General features: G+C 40.0%; 1 protein-coding gene across 3 annotated transcripts in view; it reads right to left on the minus strand.

Moving 5' to 3' along the window:
- The window catches only part of src (v-src avian sarcoma (Schmidt-Ruppin A-2) viral oncogene homolog), a 166977-nt gene that overhangs the window by 73226 nt on the left and 71780 nt on the right, over window positions 1–21971 (minus strand). For all 3 annotated transcript variants that reach the window (XM_039734532.1, XM_039734534.1, XM_039734533.1), the window contains exons 2-3: window positions 19387–19494; window positions 1297–1551 (exon numbers count right to left, since the gene is read on the minus strand). In XM_039734532.1, the coding sequence (XP_039590466.1) occupies window positions 1297–1543 (247 nt within the window). In that variant the 5' untranslated portion in view covers window positions 1544–1551; window positions 19387–19494. The remainder of the gene's footprint in view (window positions 1–1296; window positions 1552–19386; window positions 19495–21971) is intronic.

Here is a 21971-nt window from a genome sequence, read left to right on the forward strand (position 1 = left end):
TTGGGGATTCACCCAAGCTGACGCTGCCAGCCCGTCAGCTCACTCATTGTTCCTTGTTCTCCCGTAGCGTGAGGATCTACGCGTTTGTGTGCTTGTGATTTTATTGTTTCGCTGTAGCAGTTCGCCGCATAAGCGTATCCAAAAATATTGCGGACATGCAGACGGATAGGAGACGATTGCCCTCAAGAGGAGTACTAGGGTGTTGTACCGTGTTAGCCATTATGAATGTAGAGAAAAGCCAAGCAAAATGACACCTTTTGTTGGCTAACTAAAGATTACAATATGCAAGCTTTGATTACATCTTGCCTGAAGAAGGGGCCTGAGTTGCCTCGAAAGCTTGCATATTGTAATCTTTTTAGTTAGCCAACAAAAGGTGTCATTTTGCTTGGCTTTTCTCTACCCTCAAGAGGAGGAGAGAGAGAGAGAGAGGCGAGCGAGTAAGAGAGAGAAAAGAGAGAGGGGAGCGCGCGAGCGAGGGAGCAAGAGAGATAAGGAAAGAGAGGGAGACGCGCGCGAGCGAGTAAGAGAGATAGGGAGAGGGAGACGTGCACGAGAGAGAAGAACCATCAGCTCAGTTATGATCACATGACGCTCAGCAGACAAAGTGTATCCACATTTATTTATCAGTGTTATTTGTTTGGAAAATTGATTTTTACGTTGATATTTTTGGGGGTGCGGAACGGATTAACTGGATTTCCATTATTTTCAATGGGGAAGTTTTGTTCTAGATACAAGAAATTCGCTATACAAGCTCAGTGCTGGAACGAATTAAACTCGTATCTAGAGGTTCCACTGTAATTTAAAGTGACACATGTATAGACTTTTAAAATAAAATAAACATGTTTACAGCTTTAATTTACATCAATAACATGCTGTCCACTTCACAAACCATTTTCAAATTTTACAAACCATCGACATCCAGAAATATGTGTTTTATGAGCTGCTTCCTGCCTGTTTAAATATCATTATTTCTCATTATTCCAGTATTGCTATTATCTAAATGTGATAAATGTTCCAAAACAAATTTTACACATCATTATTTATATTATTATTATTGTTTCACTAAGTGACAGATAATCATTTACAACTCCTATTGACAAAAACACAATAATTATTGAGGATATTTTGCCACCAACTTAACAGAAATTATACATGTGTATTGGTCTTCCTTCTAAAACTGTTTATTTATTTAAAAATTTTCAAATCAAGTATCAAAAATTGCCTAAATTCATATAAACATTTACACAAACACACTAAATTCTGAAAAATCTTAAGTGTCGCTCTTTATGTACATACCTGCAAGCATCCCACCTCGCTGCGGAGTGGCGATTCCAATAACTTCCAATCCTCCAAAAAGAGGAAGATCGGAGGAATTGAAAGGCTGGTTTAAATGACGATTTCCATCGACGGCTGGACTTCTTTTGGGGGTGTATGTCGACTGGATGTTGTGGGTAGGATACTGAGAACTGCCGGTGCCAATGGTTCCATCTAGGCTTCTGGATCGCTGGCTTTGATCCTTCGGCTTACTTTTTGTTCCCCCCATTCTAGGCTCTGCAAATATGTTAAAATGATTTTCAAATTAATTAACAAACAATACAACACAATAAAATACAAAAAGAGTGTTTTATAACAGTGCAATAACAAAATATCATTTATACAATTTCTGAAATGATGAAGGCTGCGCAGTGACACAACTCTAGGAAACTTGTTTCAAATCCCATCCCAGTCTGGTCAATCTGTCTTGGAGGTTTGCACATTTTCTTCACATCTGCATGGCATTTTCAGCAGATTCCTCACATATCCAAAAGATACGCGTCTTACGTTGACGGACACATTTGTACAGGAGTGTGAATGTGTCCTGTCCTAGATTTGGGTCCAATCAATAGTCGATTCTTGTCTTGCCACCTGTAGGACATGACTTTTCCCCATCATTGGAATTTGTGGATGGGCTACCAAGTACTCTCAATCACCCACCCACTAATCCACAAGCAATAGCTCTGAGGGGGTGGCAAAGGCATTGGCGCACCCAATCTTGAAGTGAACTGAATCACTTTATTAGATTGTGGGTTCTTGAAGGGAGTACAACTCAGTGGTATTTGTTTGTTTACTTTTGTGTTCTTATTTACCTTTTTTTTTTTTAAACAGCAAATGACCCTCACCTTGCACTATAACCTTATTTGTCATGAACTCCAGTTTCCTTAAGGTAACAGAGCCTCAACTGAGGGACAATGAGATTTTAACAAATGCAGTCCTTAAATGTGGCACATCTTCTGTCTAAGACTCTAAGAGTTGTTTCGAGATATAAATTTGACACTGCCTTTAGGCAATAACACGATCCACTCTTGCTTACAAACAAATGCATTACCACAACTCTCACACTATTTCAATAACATAACTTATAATAATACAACAGCCACATTCAGACCTCCTACTTATTTTAACAAGCTAGAAAATATGATTCAATTAAATGTGAGTATCTTTATATGTTTTTGTTAGAATTTAATTAAAATGTGTATATCTTTCGTAGCAGTCCTATTCAAAGGAGTGACGTGTCATAGGAGTGACATAACAAGGTTGTGAAACCTCCGATATAAATTTCAAAGTAGTGACAACCATCCAACCAACCATCCAAGTAGTAGGTGAGGTGACAACGATTTCTTTGGCGAGCGAACTTTCTGTTGTGTGTGGTAGGTGAGGCGACAACGATTTTTATAATTTTTTTTTTTTTTTAAATAAAATTTTAATCATAATTTGTCACTCCAATAAAATGTCACTCCTTTAATACGGTATGTAAAAGCCATTTTCCTAGTTATAATATTTTACTAGATGATAATGCATAAAATATGGGAGGTTCCTATAACCCCCGTGAATAGAAATGTGTTGGTATTTTCCCGTCATTTTCTAACAGCTTTGAGTGAACAATGATCTCCAGTTAGTGTCTAGCCTTGCCTTGTGTAAGGTATAGAGGCATATGGTTTTTAACTGTGACCGTGCCAGAGTACATGTCTACAGTGGTGTGAAAAACTATTTGCCCCCTTCCTGATTTCTTATTCTTTTGCATGTTTGTCACACAAAATGTTTCTGATCATCAAACACATTTAACCATTAGTCAAATATAAGACAAGTAAACACAAAATGCAGTTTTTAAATGATGGTTATTATTATTTAGGGAGAAAAAAAATCCAAACCTACATGGCCCTGTGTGAAAAGTAATTGCCCCCTGAACCTAATAACTGGTTGGGCCACCCTTAGCAGCAATAACTGCAATCAAGCGTTTGCGATAACTTGCAATGAGTCTTTTACAGCGCTCTGGAGGAATTTTGGCCTACTCATCTTTGTAGAATTGTTGTAATTCAGCTTTATTTGAGGGTTTTCTTTTATTCTTGTGTGGATTATTTGCCTTTAACTTTAACTAAATATTTTAAAACGAACTTTTGGATTGTGAGATTTCTTTGACACGCGTCATACCCGTGCCTGACTTCGCCTTATGCATCGACGGCTACACGGTATTTATGTCACTCCTTCGATACAGACCCCTTTCTTAGGATAAAAAAATAATTGTATGCCTTACCTAATTATTTATTGCTAATCTTATTTAATTATTTATCACTGCCATCTTGCGATTGTCCATCCATAAAAGGAAAACAATGTGAAAAAACAAAAAAAAAAATTAAATAAATAAAAAAATCACTATCACAAAGTAAAAAATAGCTCAAAAAAAGGTTTTGTCACAAACCATCAGCACCATAATAGCAGCAACGGGCATCAATGACTCAAACAGTAGGGTGAAAAGTGGCAGTACATAAAAGAAAAAGGCAATTAAAAACTAACGTCACCATGATGTCATGAAAGAAACAATAAAATAAAGCAAAAAAAAACATTGATTGTCATAACTGAGATGGGTCGAGCAATGAGGACGCAAAACACCACGAGTAAGGAACAAAGTGCAATGGAGATTTTATTTAACAAAGGTAAAGGGTTCAAAACAACCCAAAGTGCAAAAAAGTGCAGTGCATCTTAGATTAAAAATCCTAAAAATAAAAAAATCCTAATATAGCAGTGGTCACAGTGGAGGTTAAAAGTCCACAGATATACAATTCAAAAACACAGCCAACCCGAGCCGTGGCCCTCCCTCCACAAAGATTGGATTTGTGTGTCCACACAGATGTGAAAACATCAAATTGGACTTGAGTCAGATGAGCCTGGTAATGTGAATGTAGCCCTAAGTGTGTCAGGAAGCGGACGTGTCCATTGCCGAGCACAAGGTCTTTTAAACCCACTTGGGGCTACAGTACTACTTGAAAAATGGGGGGTTTCAATACCTTTTCGGTACCATGCAACCCTACACTGCATAATCACCAAGTATGCCACTTTGTAAATGTTAGACATGACCTCTGCCATAGACCCTTAAAAGGAAAAGTTTATTATATTTTCATAATCACTGTGTACATTAATTAGTCACTGGAAATCATGTTCTAAATCATTGTAATCGATTAAAAAAATGTAAATCTCTTGATACAGATATAAAGGGTGATTCAAAAAGATTCATCCGGTTTCAAAGGGCCAGATTTTTACAACCATGAAGCGTCTAGGAACCAAACACATACCAATTGAAAGAGGGGGTCATTGAGTTTCTGACTGTCACTGGAAGATGGCTCCCTTCAGTCTGTGCATTTCTCAACAGCGAGCTCCCTCATTGCTGGATTGGCCGTATACCGTATTTGGCACTCCACTCCTGGCCCCCAAGATCACCACATCTCATGCTGTGTGATTTTTTTGTGGGGGTACATTGAGGATTCTGTTTATGTGCCGCCACTCCCACCAACACTGGATGACCTACAAAATCACCTTGAAAGAGCCGTGAGGAAGGCGACACCCGTCATGCTCGATCGAGTATGGGATAAATTTGATTATAGTGTTGATGTTGTCCGTACAACTGGAGGAGGTCATACTGCACACTTGTACAAAGTCCTAATAAACGTTACGCTCTCCTAAACCGTTTACAATTTACTGCATTGTTCTGTAATGATTTACAAGCGAAATCAATCATTTTCAAAATCGGATGAATCTTTTTGAATCGCCCTGTATAAACACACACACAGCAGTTTAAATGGTGTCCGAAGAACATGACTGTAAAAGCAGAACAAAAGCTTTCAAAATTACCGAATGCATCCACTTTAAGACAACAGGAACAGTTTCAATTTTATGAAACATGCTTTTCCGCATTTTAGAGGTATGCTTATGACAATGAAAAGTTACTGGAAATAATTAAGTATTTTTTATTATAGACTCTTGGCGGTGTTTTTCCTGTGGTTTAACATTTGCTTTTCTTTTTAAAGGTGACTGTCACAGCTGGAGTTTTCATGAAAATTACAAAGAAAAAACATCACAAAAATAGGTACGGGTGTCAAGCTGAGAATCACAACACTGCCTTGCGACCAAAATATAGTTTGAAAATTCCCATATGCAGGATGTGAAAATAAACCAAAAGGAAAAGCGAAGTTCTCACAGCTTCCATCGACCACCTTACATTAACTGCAGTTTGACGTTACCTCGTTAGTCGCCCGAAGCCTCTTCATAGCGACATATTTTCTTCCTTTTGTCTGTCAAAATTCATTTCTCTTACTATTTCTCTCATATTTAATGTGTTGGAGCTCCTCGCATGTTGTTTTGGTTCCTACAGGTATGTGCTGTGATCTCAGAGGGGACGAAGAAGGTGTTGTGACTGGAAGACAACACTAGATGTGCCTGAGCAGGCAAGGGTCAATACACCGGAATACAGGAAAACTAAATGTAACAATTCAGAAACAAATACCAAAGTTGTAAGAGATGGAACATTTAAACATCCCGGCACTAAATCCATATTGGAAGGCTGTTTTAGGTTCTAAGGGAGGTGCCACGTACAATAATGTGGAGACAAAAGTTAAGGGTAGGCAAAAGACCAGTGAGAAGTCTAAAGATTCTAATTGTGAGAAGCTCAATGCACAGAAGCTGAAAGAGAACAAGCAACAAACATCACTGCGTGGCCTACTGTAGATTTGTTCTCTCCTAACTAAACTACAAAAGACACACAATATATTTTCTGAATCCACAGATAAAATATTTGTCACATTGTTGAATAAGGAGTACATGAACTCCTGCGTAATGGTGGTGTTCACTTATTAGACTTGTAACAAACATTAATCGGCATAAGCGACACGATGATGGTCAAGTAAATCTTGAGCAAAATAGAGTAACTCACAAGAAAAGCAAACAAGATAATGGTGTAGTGACGTGACCATCATGATACAATGAGGTGTGCATAAATATTTAATAAATCTACAAAGAGTGCTAAAATAGTAAATAGGGATCCCAAATCCCAGTTTAGAACAACACAATTTAGTGGGGATGGTAAATATATCCCCATCTTAATACTCGGACATATTGCTGGTATAAAATGACAGCACAACACATTTCAGCTGTTGTTAAGAAGGCTCTCCGACACCTTTACACATTCTGACATCTAATGAAGCTCAGATTTTGTGGTCACTTCTCACTAACTTTTACGAGTGAGCAGCGGAGTCCATTCTTATCGTCTGTGTAACAACATAGTTTATAGCACGTGTTCCTCTCGAGATCCTAAAGCACTAAAGATCCGCAAGCAGTGGGTCAATAATGGCAGCAAGCAGCCTTCCGTTCAGGACGTCTAAAACACACGCTGCCCTAGAAAGTCAAATGGGATCATTAAAGACATCAGCCATTCTGGAGAGTAAATTTGTTATTTTGCTTTAATTAAGTTTTTAAAATTTTGCTCAAATGAACAATGATGAACTATAAAGGAATTCATAAAGGAGATTACAGGACTCTTATGGCAATTTAGCTATCTAATGTATAGAAGCAATTTACATTGAAAGTGTCTTTCCTCTCTTGTGGACTATTATGACCTAAATACATTTGTAGATTCTTTCTGTATTGTACTAATAATTTCTAACTTTAACATATCTGATTCGTTTTCCAAGTTATTTAAAACTTAACAACTTAACAGTTTAAAAAAAAAAAAATCGGGAGTGGTCTCCCCCAGACTGTCTCGTATTCTCAGATATGGGGATGGATATTTGAGGAGTAAACAGCAAGACAATGATTATACTTTAATATTATGTACATTAAAGAACCATCAATAACAAAATCAAATTAATAATATATTGAACAAAGTAAGGTTGAATAAAAGGTAAAGTACCACTTCCGGTTAGCGGAAATAGCCCAAAAGTCAATAGAAATCGACGTTTTGTACCTAATGCTTGTATGCAAAACTTAATTGACCTAAGTGAATGTGTACTCAAGGTATTGTGTTTACACACACACACAGAGACAGAAAGACACAATTCCAAAAATGGCATTTTCGGACTTAGGGAGGTCTGAAACTTCGAGATTCATCAAAATCTCGACATTGAATCTTTGGATGATTACAATACTTTTTCCTATACTTCGTATATGAGAAAGTAAAAAAAAAAAAATGGACACAGTATGTGATTGTGTTGATGATCCTGTACATAGGATCAAAGCTTCTGGGCAGAGCCATCCATCACTAGGATAGTTACCCAATCACATCTGTGTAATGTCACATGTCCCAGAACCCCTTGTGTGATTTTAACATAAGTATGGTTTATCCGAGGGACTAAAAGAGGAACAACATAGGAAGCGACACAAGGGACTGACACACATCAGAAAGAAACTGAGAAAGACCATCTCATCTGGATGTCAAAGACCAGAACTCAAGCATCATGCCGATTGCAGAATAAAAAAGCCACCCAGGCCAACAACCACACTTGACATTGCCGATTTTCTATACCCAGTTCAGGATCGCTGCACTGGGCACAAAACAAGAATTAAACCTTGGACTGGGTGCCAGCTTTGCACACATTCAACTCTACATCATTTCAAAATAAAATGTATTTGGTTTGGGTTTTTAAAATTCTACACTGGCGAAACATTCCTTAATGTTTTGAAGCACAAGATGCACAGTTTTACAGAAACGGCATACTAAGTTACTGAAAACGAATCAGCAAGCACTAAATTTGTATCAATCATTGAGGTTTATTGAAAGCAAAGTAATGTTTATTATCCGAGTGACTGATACAAGAGTGAATGGGATGCCATCTCTAGACTAATTTGACTTGTGGATTAAGAGACACGAGTAACACCAGATTTTTTTCATGGAAGTTTTTGATATTGTGTGCTGGTGTCCCATATAACCTGATATCTTTGCCTAAAGATTATAGTCCAAGTGCTTCCCGTTTTGCTATATGGTTGCGAGACAAGGACACTATCCAGTGTCCTGAGATGAAGACTAAACTCTTTCGGTACCTGTGTCTCTTCAGAGAATCCTTGGGTACCACTGGTTTGACTTTGTGTCAAACAAGAAGTTGCTCACAGAGTCCTGAATAAGGCACATTACCTGCATTTTGAGGAAGTGTTAGTTATAGCGGGTGGCACGGTGGCGCAGTGGTAGCGCTGCTGCCTCGCAGTTAGGGGACCCAGGTTTGCTTGGGGTCTGCGTGGGTTTGCGTGGGTTTCCTCCCACAATCCAGAGACATGCAGGTTAGGTGGATTGGCGATTCTAAATTGGCCCTAGGGTGTGCTTGGTGTGTGGGTGTGTTTGTGTGTGTCCTGCGGTGGGTTGGCACCCTGCCCAGGATTGGTTCCTGCCGTGTGCCCTGTGTTGGCTGGGATTGGCTCCAGCAGACCCCCCGTGACCCTGTATTGGGATTCAGCGGGTTAGAAAATGGATGGATGGATGGATGTTAGTTATAGCACTACGGCCATGTGGCGCAACTTCCCGAGGGTGATCTGGCTCGCATGATCCTCATTATTGAGGATCTGAGAGGCTGGACCAGGCTAACGGGACACCCACGTAACACCTGGCTGCAGCAGATTGATTCATTTCCAGATGGAGGGACTGGACCATGTGTCTGCCTTTTTGCCAACCAGGATCCCGAGCTGTTTCGTCGTGTGGTGGGTGCGGTAACACTTTATACCGGTGCATGCTCCCCAACCTGACCTGACGTGAGCTGTGCTGTTGTCCAGTGTGGGTCCCCATAGATGTATATTCTATTAGAAACTTTGTTATCGCCATTCTGCATGTAAAATGCACGAGATTAAAAATTATTCTCGGCCATCAGCACAAACTACACGGGGTAAGCAACATATTACAAAAAAATAAAAATTGAGGTGGAGTATTTCTTTAACTTTAGAACACAATTTCCAGCAGCATATTAATATATAATGTGATTGTGTAAAGAAAAAATGACTGACTTGAAAAATACCAAACTCTTTTAAGCTTCCCAGGTAAAACCGAAGCATACCCACCCAATTCCTGCTTGATCTTGCTCCTGTCAGTTGTCTTATATAATTTTCTTTACGTTTTTTTTTAGTTTCACCCAGCCTGTAAAGCACACAGAGCACTCCCTCTCACTCAGTTACCAAAATGAAAGTCAGTAAAGAAAGAGTCTAACCAACAAATAAACCTTTATGTTACAAAACGCACACCACTCCAAGGCACATGATGTCCTTTCATCTACTAAATCAAGTTAACTACAAAAAAAGTGTTCATTTTATCAAAGCTAGTCTGAAACCACAAAGCATACCATTTAAATACCTTTAGCAGATTTTAAAACAAGTGCCGAGTCCCCACAGTTGAAAGGAACATCAAATCACTGCTGACATGCATCTTAATCATGAATTCTGTTTAAAGTTTTCTTTTGAATGAGGAAACGCCGTATCCATTTGGGATAGAGAAGTCGAATCTAGAATCGTGTTTTGAGGCTCGCCTCACACGGTGTGCTTACTCAGAAGTATAACTGTTGCTGGTTTAAGCGACTACAAAACAACATTTATGCCTATTTAAGAAATAGATACAAGATTTCTCCAGATACTGTACTGTACAATTATTCTCTTTACCCCTAACCTGCAAATACATTTTGGGCCTATGATTACTGTATATTCTAAGTTTATTGCACTAAATAAGAAGCAAAACGTTGCGAGAAATGCGAGATACAACAATCACTGTGTAATCAAATCATGTGTGTGATGCTGGCTGTTGACATAAAGTGCGTAGTTCAGAAGTTCAGTAAACTGTAAACTTTTACAAAATGTAACTTATAATAAATTTGTGTGTATATTTCTGGTAGTAAATAACAAAAATAATTAATATTTCTGAAACAAAAGAATTCCAAGAAAACACTAAGCACAAAACAGTAAACACTCACGACACAATCCAGTTTCGCAGATGCTGATTATGGTGGTGGTGTAGTTATGAAGTGAAATCCCCAGTGAACAACCTCCTGAAAGTTATTTAAAGTTTTGTCTTACTGTGATGGAGATGTAGGTGAAGATTTTTAGAAGCTGATAAAGCTCCCCAGAAGAAGGCGTTCCAACCCAAACAAAAATCGCCTGAACACACAGACACAGCACAAGAACATAAATCCAGAGAAAACTAACCCAATTGGTGTAACTGTAATCCACTTGTGTAGTGAAACCACTGATTGCGATCCCGCCGGCTTCTTATGACTCACTTTTAAAGGTAGCACCCTCATTCCCCAGCAGATCCTCACGTCAACTGCCGAAGCTGCCCAATGATGCAGTACTCCCGGGGCTGCTGGGATTTGCAGTCCCTTTACGTAGTGCTGATACAGCATCGGCTGCAGGGTTTTCAGCAATAGGTCACAAAACTCGCAAAATAATTTGTATTTAATTATTGAAGACAAACCTGTAAATAAACTGGTCCGTGAATTGTAAACCCATGAAGTGAAAGGGCCAACCTGCATTTTCTGTTAATCATTAACCACGATAAACCACGATATACTGTATGTCCACTGTTAACACCAATTTAGACAGACATCTAATTAGAACTGTCATCTTCCCAGTTTCTAAACTCTTGTCCGATTTCCGCTCATATGTGCAGTCAATACGTTAAAGCACCAGGGTAGGGTTAGGGTTAGTTACTTTCACTTTATATTTCCCTTCTTTCTAGAATGTAGGGAATAGAAGAGGACTATCAGCCATACCACTTGCATTTCAGAGCAGGTAATTCACTTGAAGCTAAGAGTGTTTTGGCCCGGCCAGAACTTGGATAGGAGACCAGCTAAGCTTGGGTTGCTTCTGAATGAGGTGTTAGTGAGGTCAACGGGAGGCCATCAGGGGGAACTTGCTCTGTCGTCTGTATACTGCCATTGTTTGTCAATTGTGACTGCATGGCTGTGTGCTTCATTATTATACAACTGTTAAGAATGAGTGCGACTGAAACACCTGAATTCAATAATTTGGAGGGGCGTCCACATACTTTTTGCCATTTAGTGAACATACAGATACACACATACATAGTCGGTGAGGTTCAGAGCTGGCGTCTATTCTGGCATGACAGAAAAGAACCCTGGAGATGTCACTAGTCCATCACAGGGCTTATTCATGGGGGAAAATTTGGAAATGGATAAGTTTAACACGCCATCATTTTTTTTTTAATATTCACGTAAGAGTTGCTGCCATACTGTTTCTGTCTAAAGAATCTAACTGTGCACCAAGAAAATCGTACTCTTCAGTGCTAATGCAAATAAGCCACTGTTTGTATGTGTGAACGTGTGAAGTTTGTGTTCTGACAGCATCCGTCCGACTTTCTTTTCCCTGTCCTACAGCCAAACAATGTGCAAGTTAGCAACTCTAAATTGGCCTAATATAAGTGGGTGTATATTTGGTGACAAAAGGCTCATTTTAAAAAGGACAACAAATAGGCACATTGGAGGAAACTGAAGAAAGAATAGTCATTAAAAACTGGTCAAAAGTCACGCAAAAAAAGAAAAATAGCACATAATAACCAAACCCAAAAAAAGCAAGGCAAAAGTCGACGTCAAACAGGCAAACTACAAAGGTCACACATTTTACTACAAACGCTTCTCCAACAAAAATCAAGGAACTGCTGTTTGTTTATATTTTAATTAAAAAATGTTGATGACAACTGCTTATAAATGATGGGGAATTTTAACACCAGGGGCCATGCCCATGAGGCGGGTAACAGATCATTATTAAAAAAAAAGACTACAGCCATAAAGAAGCAAACACAAAATGGTGGCTACATTAAAAGAAATGGATATGGAAAACAAAATGGTGCTGCGAAATTACAAATAATGCTATTAAAGACCACCCCATCTAACTGGGATCTTCTCTGTTACCCCAAGACTGCTTTTAAACCGAGTCCACACTCCTTCATTCGAATCCTGGACAATTCTCACACACTTCTTGGGTCCTCCATTCTCCCTTGCGCATCTCCAGACCTCTTGACTGGCCACTCATAAGCTTTCTTCAGATCAATAAACGCCATATGCAATGCCATATTTCTGATTTTCTTGATGCTTTTCTTATTAGTTGTTTCAATGCAAAGAGAGCATCAGTTGTTCCTCTCCCTGGCATTTTCCAAACTGCTTCTCCCCTAAACCTTCTCTCTATAACCCTTTCCCAGACTGTCACCATGTGTGACGTCAGCTTTATCCCTCTGTAGTTTCCACAATCTTTTATCCACGCAAGCGGCACAGCGGTAGTGCTGCTGCTTTGGAGTAAGGAGATTGTGGGTTCGCTTCCTGGGTCCTCCCCGTGTGGAGAGCACTTTGAGTAGTGAGAAAAGCGCTGTATAAATCTAAAGAATTATTATTATTACCTCCTTATAAAGGCGTAAAATCACATGGTTCCTCCACGTTTCCTTCAGCTGCATGGCACCACAGTAATTCAAAGCTCATTGAAACTTTATGCAATTAAAGATTACACAACACAGGGTGATGCAAGCTAGGACTCTGGTGAAAAGAAAGGTGGGAGCTGGGATTGATACGAGATGATAGGAAGCCCTCCAAACACATTCATCAACTGGATGTAGACATCATGTTACTTTAGCTACGTCACCTACTAGAGCTTTCAAAGCCAGAAAGTATATTGATTTTGTTATGCAGGACACAGCCACAGTTTAAAATTGTAATATAATTTAACCTTATTATTTATCAAACTTCTGTAGAAAGCCAAATGTCCCCCTGGGGAAAAGCAAAATGCTATCGATTTAGTTTATTAAAATAGCTAATCCATCAAAAGAATTATTTATATACAGCCACTTTATTAGGTACCGGGTTGGACCCCCTTTTGCCACCAGAAGTGCTGTATTTCTATATGGCACTGAGTTGTCAAGGTGCTGGAAACATTCCTCAGGGATTTTTGGTCCATATTGGGTAGAGGAAGAGTTTTCACATCTTTAAAGGTCCTTGAAATTTACATCAGTGAGGATCTCACATGGTCTCTCAACACCACCTTATCTGGTTAACCTCCCTAGCGTTAGACCTGAGCGCCACTCGAACAACTTTATAGATGTGTCTCACATAAGAGTTAGACCAGAGGATTACTCGGGCTGTAAAAATATTGCGTGTTGCTTGGAAAACGATGTAGGGGTGTCTTGCGTAAGTGACAGGCCAGATGTTACCCAGCTAACAGTGTAGACATGTCTTCTCCTAACCTCATAATGGCATCTTGTAAGAAATGTTTTTCAGCAGCCCAGGTTTTGCATGCTCTTGAAAGTGATACGAGCAGTGATGACAATGTGAATCTGTCTTCGGGCAGTGGAATTGAAACCGACAGTGAAATCGAAAGTGATTCTGATGAATCCGAACGTGATACTTGTGTCAATCACACATGTGCAGCGTGCTGCTCAAAAGCTGGTCAGTCTGGAAAGAAAATTCACAAGGAATCGCGCGACTATTGTCCTGACTGTGACGCTGGATTGTGTATTTCACTGTGCTTCACGATATACCACACAAACGACACAAACCAACATTATATGTGGTATTAGTATTATTTTCATTATTATTATTACTATTATTTGTATCATTATTATACTTTCTACAATTATGACTTTGTGTTCTGCACGTTTTACACTAAAAAGATGAGATTTAATAAATATGTCTTTTTATCCCCCTAGCCAAAAAGTGCAACACTTTTTACATGTTTTTTTGAGAAAAACTTGTAATGCTAAGGAGGTTAAGAATTCTCCTCTCACTTCCTGAGAAGGCCAAGGAAATTTGGTATGCCATCAAGGATCCAGTTTTTACAGACATAATATCAACAGCATCCTGATCAGCGCTATTACAGACTCAAAAACATAAATCATTGAAAGAACTCGCATCACTTCTGCCCCTTCCATCAAAGAGTGATGGTTTAACATATATACATTTTTACGTCAACGTAAAGTCCAAATGTTCAAAGTACTAAATTCAAACATATTCAAACATTTTGTGATGGGTGATTCATGAAAGATTCTTTTTTGAACAACTTTTCGGTGAATCATATGAACCAAACAAATCGATTCAGTGCAGCTCAACATGCGTGTCTTCAGTATTGAAAAAAGTGTAAATTTTAAGCGTTAAGATTAACTTGAAACAGGCAAGTAAAGACAACAATCCCTAAGGTTGATCATTTTCTTTTAATAGAAGAAAAATGTAATGATTTTTTTTCCCCAACATCACTTAATTGTTTTAATGTGACATCTAAAAGAAATATGGCATTGTAACTAGAAAAAGCATCTGCAGTTGCGTGAGGAAAAAGATCACACATGATAAAATGTTGGGGTGCCAACCTGGTCGCTCCTGTTTAATTCAACAAAAGAACTTAACAATTCGCTCGGTGGTGAATAAGGCAAAAAAAAAAAAAAGTCTTGACAAACAAAAGCATAGCCACATCCTGGCTGTTCTCAAAAGGTCTTCTGGTCTTTTCTTGAGGTTATCGGAGCCCCGTTCTTTGGTTTGCCTCCTTCCGTTGCAATCGAACTTTATAGGGAGCTGACTAGAAGGGGCAAAGTCAGTTTTCCTCAGTGGGAGTCATCTCATTATTGTTTGTGAAGAAAGAGACGACATAGTTAGCAATAGCGCCCCCTCTTACCCTGGGGTGGTATTACTTACCTCCGAGACGCCTACTTTTCATAATATCAAGAAGCATGGGTATTTTATGTTATTATTAATTTAAATTGGAAAAAGAAGGTAAACAACCCTGTGGGTTTATTTATTTAGAGTGCAGCTTAGATTGAGAATTGCTCTATGTAGAATTACAAAGCTTTTCAGGAGGATGCTGACTATATCTGGGACAGCTCTGCCATCGGTGGGTGGCAGCGATTACAGTAGGGGTTATCAGGAGGGTCAGCAATGCCATAAAGGTCATTACTCATGCACAACACTGTTTATTTCCTCTTTTGCTATTGTGCAGATGTTATAGGGGTATAAAATCAAGGACAGCGAGATTTCAGACGTTTCTATCTATAAGCCATTAAGCTTATGAATGTTTTTGTCTATTTTTCACTCCAATTAGGTGTTTTTTATTACTAGTTTTGTTATTTGTGTTATTTGTGGATGGAAGGAGAATTTCATTGTGTGGTAAAACTATGTGCAGGACAATAAACTCTAAATCTAAATCGTAACCTACTCTTTATTGTTACTCCATGTTTCTGAACCAATAGTCAAGTCATATCAAGTCGGGGAGCATGCACTGTTACAGTGCATTGCCGCACCCACTACACGACAAAACAACTCAGAATCCCAGTTGGCAACAACCCAGGCAGACACGCGGTCCAGTCCCACCCTCCAGAAATTACCTTCTATCTTCCGCAGCCAGAACATGGGCAACCCCTTGGCCTGGTCCAGCCACTCAAGTCCCCAACAATGAGGATCTTACGAACCGGATCACCCTCGGAGAAATATGCCACATTGCTGTAGTGCTGTAACAGATGCTCCCTCACAACGCAGGCAATGTTCATCATTCGGAACTCCATGAGCAACACAAAGTCAAACCAACGGTACCCAAGGATTCTCCGAAGAGACACAGTACCAAAGGAGTCCAGTCTTCGTCTCTGGTCACTGTATAGCGTCCATGTCTCGCTACCATATAGCAAGACAGGAAGCACCAGGACTCAAAGGACATGGACCTTCGTCCTTTTGCTTAGATATCGGGAGCACCACACACTCCTTTCCAGCGAGATCATGACCCCCACCCCCCCCCATGCTCTCCCAATCTGTCTACTGACTTCATAGCAAGAGTCACCAGAGACATGGATGTCACTGCCAAGGTAAGTAAACCTTTTAACAAGGTTGACACTCTCTCCGCAGACAGACACACTGCTGATGGCCATGCCCAAGAGGTATTAAAGGCCTGGATCTTGGTTTTTATCCAGGACACTTGCAAGCCCAGACACTCAGACTCCTCATTTAGTCTCTCGAGCGCCACGATCAGAGCCTCCATGAAGATCACAGCACCGTCAGCAAAGTCAAGATCCGTGAATCTTTCTTCACCAACAGATGCCCCACAGCCGTTGGACGCCATGACCTTCCCCAACACCCAGTCCATGTAAGCATTGAACAAAGTAGGAGCAGAACACACTCCTGACGAACCCCAGAACTAACTGGGATAAACACAGAGGTCCTGCCTCCACTCTGCACAGCACTCACAGTACCAGTGTACTGTCTGACCATGATATCCAGCAACCTCGAGGGGATCCCGCGAACCCTCAGGATATCCCACAGGGCAGCTCAATCAACCGAGTCGAATTCATTACGAAATTCGACAAAGAATGCAAAGAAGCTCTGCCAATATTCACGTTTGCGCTCAATGAGAACCCTCAGTGCCAGGATACGGTCGATGGTAGACTACTTAGGCGTAAAACCAGACTGTTGGGGTGGCTGGTAGGTGATCAAGTGATTGCAGAATCTATTGAGGACGACCCTAGCAAGGACCTTACCCGGCACCGAGAGCAGTGTTATCCCCCTGCAGCAATCCAGGTGATCACTGTTCCCTTTTCAGATAGGGACAAGTCCCGTTTTCCAGTCAGTTGGGATGATGCCCGTCTCCCAAATGGAAGCAAAGACTGCTTGCCTTGGTTTGCAAGCATAAATCGTTCTGCAAACATGCTTGTAATCCAACGCACTCTTATATCAAAGCGAATTTCCCCATAAGAAATAATGGAAACTGATTGGTTCCACAACCCAAAACTATTAATATAAAAATACAAAATATAAAGTAAAAATACATCAAACAAATTAACCTGCACTTTACCTTTGAAAAGAATCGTGGCTGGTGTGAAGGGGATGAGACAGAGGAGAGGAGGAGAAGGAGGGTCATTGTGTAGGATGACCTCCACTCTAACTAACGGAATCCCTGCTAACAAGTAAGCCTATCCAATGACAGTTGCTCTTGCCTGAAGAGTCACTACACTTGGGCACAAAATAAAAAATGTACTGCAAGGTTTCTAAACTCTTTTGGGATTTCCCCCCTCAATAGGACGACATGTGGAAGAACGTCCCGAAGCAGCCGCAGGCTCCCAGCGCTGTAGCAGTTCACCGCAAAAGCAAACCCGAAAAGATCGAGGACATGCGATAAGCGCCTGCCGTCGATGGGTGATACAATGTTCCTTGTAAGTGCAGGGCACAGTATTATTTGGCCACTAACCTGGCCACGACCCTGCCTGACTGCTGTGTCTGTGTGTGAGTAGAGTGGTAGATCACATTACAATAAATAAGTGTGCTGTTCCTGTTTCATGCTGAATAAAACTGGTTTTGCTAGAGTACTGAGTACAACACACACACACACACACACGTGGTCACCATGCTATAGTAAACAGTATATACGGATACGGATGTTGACTATATGAGTGAGGCACGCCAACTGAGAACGAGCACGGGAGACGATTACCCACAATCCCTCAGCAAGAGAGAGAGAACCACCATCGGCTAAGCTGTGATCACGTGACGCTCAGCAGACAAAGCGTATACGTGCTACTCGTCTTGCAAGACCTCGCTCGTTTATCAAGTGAAAATTTATTAAAAATTTTAGCTCGTCTTGCAAAACACTTGCAGACCAAGTTACTTGGAATCCAAGGTTTTACTGTACAGTCATCCCTACATCCCAGAAAAACCACGCGAAAGGTGAAAATCCGTAAAGTAAAAACCATACGTTGATATGGTTATTTTTATATATTTTAAGCCCTTATAAACTCTCCCACACTCTATATATAGCATAAACCCTTTGTATTCCCTTAGAAATTAGGTAAGATTCATTGAAATTAAGTATGTAAACACACTGTATATATACATATACATATATTATATACATATACATACATACATGCATACATACATACATACATACATACATACATACATACATACATATATATATATAATTTCTAAGATATATATAGTAAAACCTAAATATTACGCGGTGTAGCTGTTCTCTTCCTTCAACATATCTAAAACTGTTACCTTTTCAGCAATCATTTTGGAGCCATAACAAAGGGCTTGACTATGCACAAAAGTTAACTCTTTACACAGCGAAATACGTTGATGCTGAATGAGCGGGACGAGACTTCCTGGTTAAGGCAGCGGAATCGAATTTGGCGCTCTGTCTCTGAGCCAATCAGCACACAGGAACTGCGTGCTCTGATTGGGTAGCTTCTCAGCCATCCGCCAACAGCGTCCCTTGTATGAAATCAACTGGGCAAACCAATGAGAAAGCATGTACCAGAAGTAACAAGACCCACTGTTCAAGCAGAAACCCGCGAAGCATCAAAAAATCCACGTTATATATTTAGATATGCTTACATTTAAAATCCGCGATGGAGTGAAGCCGCTAAAGTCGAAGCGCGATATAGCGAAGGATTACTATATATCAGACACTTTGTGATATCCCTTCGACATGAAAACCACAGATTAAACTACATGAAGTACGTAACCAATAAAAACATCTCATTTTTGGGAGGAGTATTCCATGAATCAGAATATGACTTGAATAGAACTCTAAGCAGTCACAGCGATCCGGGAGTTTAATTCAGGGGGTCTTTAGTCATAAGCCTAATTTTTCACTAAATTATCATTTAACATAAGGAATAGTTACTTTGTAGCCTCAGTACATAAACGATTACTATGTTTTCCGAATATTAGAATAGGTCATTGAATAATTAGTTATAGGTAAGTAAAAGGCATTGTGAGTTTCGCCAATGCCTGTTCTGAGGTTACGTGGCCTTTTCTTTCTACACATACATACTGAAGGTGATAAATCAGTGAATAAAGTCAATGCAGCGCTTAGGAATGGCAAAGAGACTTGAAAACAAGCAAAACATGGACAGTCGTAAATTGGAAGCAGCAATTCGGAGTCTTGACCCTTTGCATTTTCAAACTCAGCGTAATTCAGTAGACATGATCGTTTACACTCATCCAACTACACAGTGACACAATAAGTTTTACACCATTCATGGTGAGTGAAGGGGGAAAAAAAAAACAGAAAAAAAGACAAAACCACATTTCTTATTGAGAAGTAACAATTGTAAAAACAGAATAAAACACTAACCTTAGAAAAAGAAACAAACACTCTAAGGAAATGTTCAGTCTCAGTAATGGACGTCTCTGAGCTCCTCTCTCCTTGTGCACCAGGGCATCTGTGTTGGTCAATTTCCAGCTAAAAATTAAAAAGCAGTTCATTTCACTTATTAGATTGAATTGTTCTTACAGTTAACATTCCACTGAGATAAATACATAATGGAATGACCAACACAAAACAGGTAACGTCAGGGTGTCAATTCAACCGATTTTTATTTTCTAAAGCATTCTGTGTAGAACACAACACAAAGCATGTTGTAAATATACAAAAGTATAATTCATAGTAACCCCAATAAAAATAATTTGTTCAATATGTCATAAATGACAAAACAAGAAACTGAACTGAATATACAGCAACAGGAAACTATCCAAGACCAGAAAATGTATAAAAATTTACAACAAAACATATTTAAGAGAGCCGACATAAGTGAAGATGAATTGATTTGATTGGGTGGTGGAGCCAACAACAGAACAGAACAACAAGAGAAGGAGCCAACGAAGACACCATTCTGCAAGTGACACTCCATGAAAGTAAAACGAGCCTCCGCAAAACGCTTGTAATGGACGACATGCAGATGATGGCATCCCAATCGGGGCTGAACAGGAATCCTTACCAGGTCAGGAAGCCACTATAACTGACTGACTGACAGGGAAGACAATTTGGGACATTTTCTTCCCAAATACTTTAGGAGGCAGCTTCCCTAGATTCCTACATGGATGTCCGCAGGGCATGCTGGGATCTGTAGTCCCGTGGGCCAGCCCTGTGGGGTTAAATGGAGGCATCCAGGTGGATCTGAAGGGATTTCCAATCCCTACTTTTTGGGATTTACGATTAACCTGGAAGTGCTTCCATTGAGCTATGCCCTGGCACTGGAAGTACTCCTGGGTCCAGAATAAAATGAGCCGCTCAACTTCACTCAGGCAAGCCAGAGTCGGAAGGAAGCAGACGAAGCTTGCTTGGAGGAGCTGAGGAAAGAAGAAAGATACTGAAGAGTGTTTTGTGTTTACTTGAGCTCTTTTGTTTATGGGTTTACCACCGCTGAGGGAAACGAGGTTTGGGATGGTGAAAGTAGCCAATTGGAGAGCATTATTCATTATTCCTTGCTGCTGATTGATTGCTGCCGTGTGACGCGACGCTAGCCGAGTGTCCTTGTGTTTTCCATTTTGTTATTGTATTCATTTTGTTATTCTTAAACGCAAAACATGTTGCCGAATCACCCTGCACCTTCTAAGGCTTCTGGCACTGAGCCTAAGCACCAGAAGAAGTTTAAAACACTCCAGGAGAAGGTTGAACTACTGGTTTTGACCTGGGAACTAAAAAGTTATGCTGCAGTAGCGTGCCACTGTGGCATTAATGAAAGCACCGCACGCTACATAAAGAAGAATGAAGCGGCGATCTGGAGTACCGTAAGTTTCTGTGATAGTGCCAAAAAGGTAACGACCGTAAGTAATAAAAATATCGCCAGGATGGAATCTGCCGTAGCATTGTGGATCACCAACTGCAGGAAGAACATCATCCCCTTGGACGGTAACATCATCCATGAGAAAGCATGGAAATTGTGCCAGCAGTTCGCTACAATGTAGCAACTTCCCATCACGATGTTCCTGAAACCTATACAGAAAAGCCAGCACGAAACCTAACCAGAAGACCACCCGTCCAAAGATACGACTCCTCCTGAAGCGCCTGAAGAGGAGGCGCCACCCGAAGAGTTTTAAATCCTCTGCATCGTACTGCACAGCTACTTCATCATCAATATCATTCATCACTGTTGAGTACCTGTACATTTTACTGTATTTTGATTAAATGAAATTATTATGTATTTACTCTACTTATAACAAAGAAAAACGACAGCGCATACCAAAGAAAACGCGCTTGCATGAATTACAGTATGTATAGCGGTAACTTCGGTATTTTACATTCTAGCACCGTGGGAGACATAACAGTACAGTACTGTACAGTATACGGGTTTACCTTTACATTCTGTTTTTAGGTAATGTATTAAGGTAATTTTTTAGGTAACGTATTAATGTATTAAGCTGAGTTTGCAACGAAATTAAAGTGCTTTGAGGGCATACTGTACTTAGGGTTTAAACTATAAAAATAGGCATTCAAAAGGCATTTTTTAACCACATCCAAAAGTCACGGTTTTTCACAATTCGTGGGTGCTCTAGGAACATAACCCCCGTGAATTTTGGGGGTGTACTGTACAGCCAACATTTACACAGATATTTTAAATTCAACCACACAGTTCATTATGTAGAGTGCATGAAAGCAGAGCAAGCAGCACCAAATCCAATTAACATTAGGTCCACGACTCGTATGACCATTACCCGTTTATACCGTAACGCTGGCCCTTATCCAGCAGACTATCGAAAGCAGAATGAGGTAACAGTAGTCACCATGTTTTATTTACCAAAACATAACTGTGCGAGTTTAAACAATTATCAACACTCAGGTGGAGAGAAGTTGTCCCCTCCTACAATTATTCTTCCAAATTGATGTTGCCTTTATATTATTCCAAATGTCTGACAAAAATGAAAATGGATCAGAAACAA

Source organism: Polypterus senegalus, chromosome 14 (genome assembly GCF_016835505.1).
Source record: "Polypterus senegalus isolate Bchr_013 chromosome 14, ASM1683550v1, whole genome shotgun sequence".
In the NCBI taxonomy this organism is placed as follows: Eukaryota; Metazoa; Chordata; class Cladistia; order Polypteriformes; family Polypteridae; genus Polypterus; species Polypterus senegalus.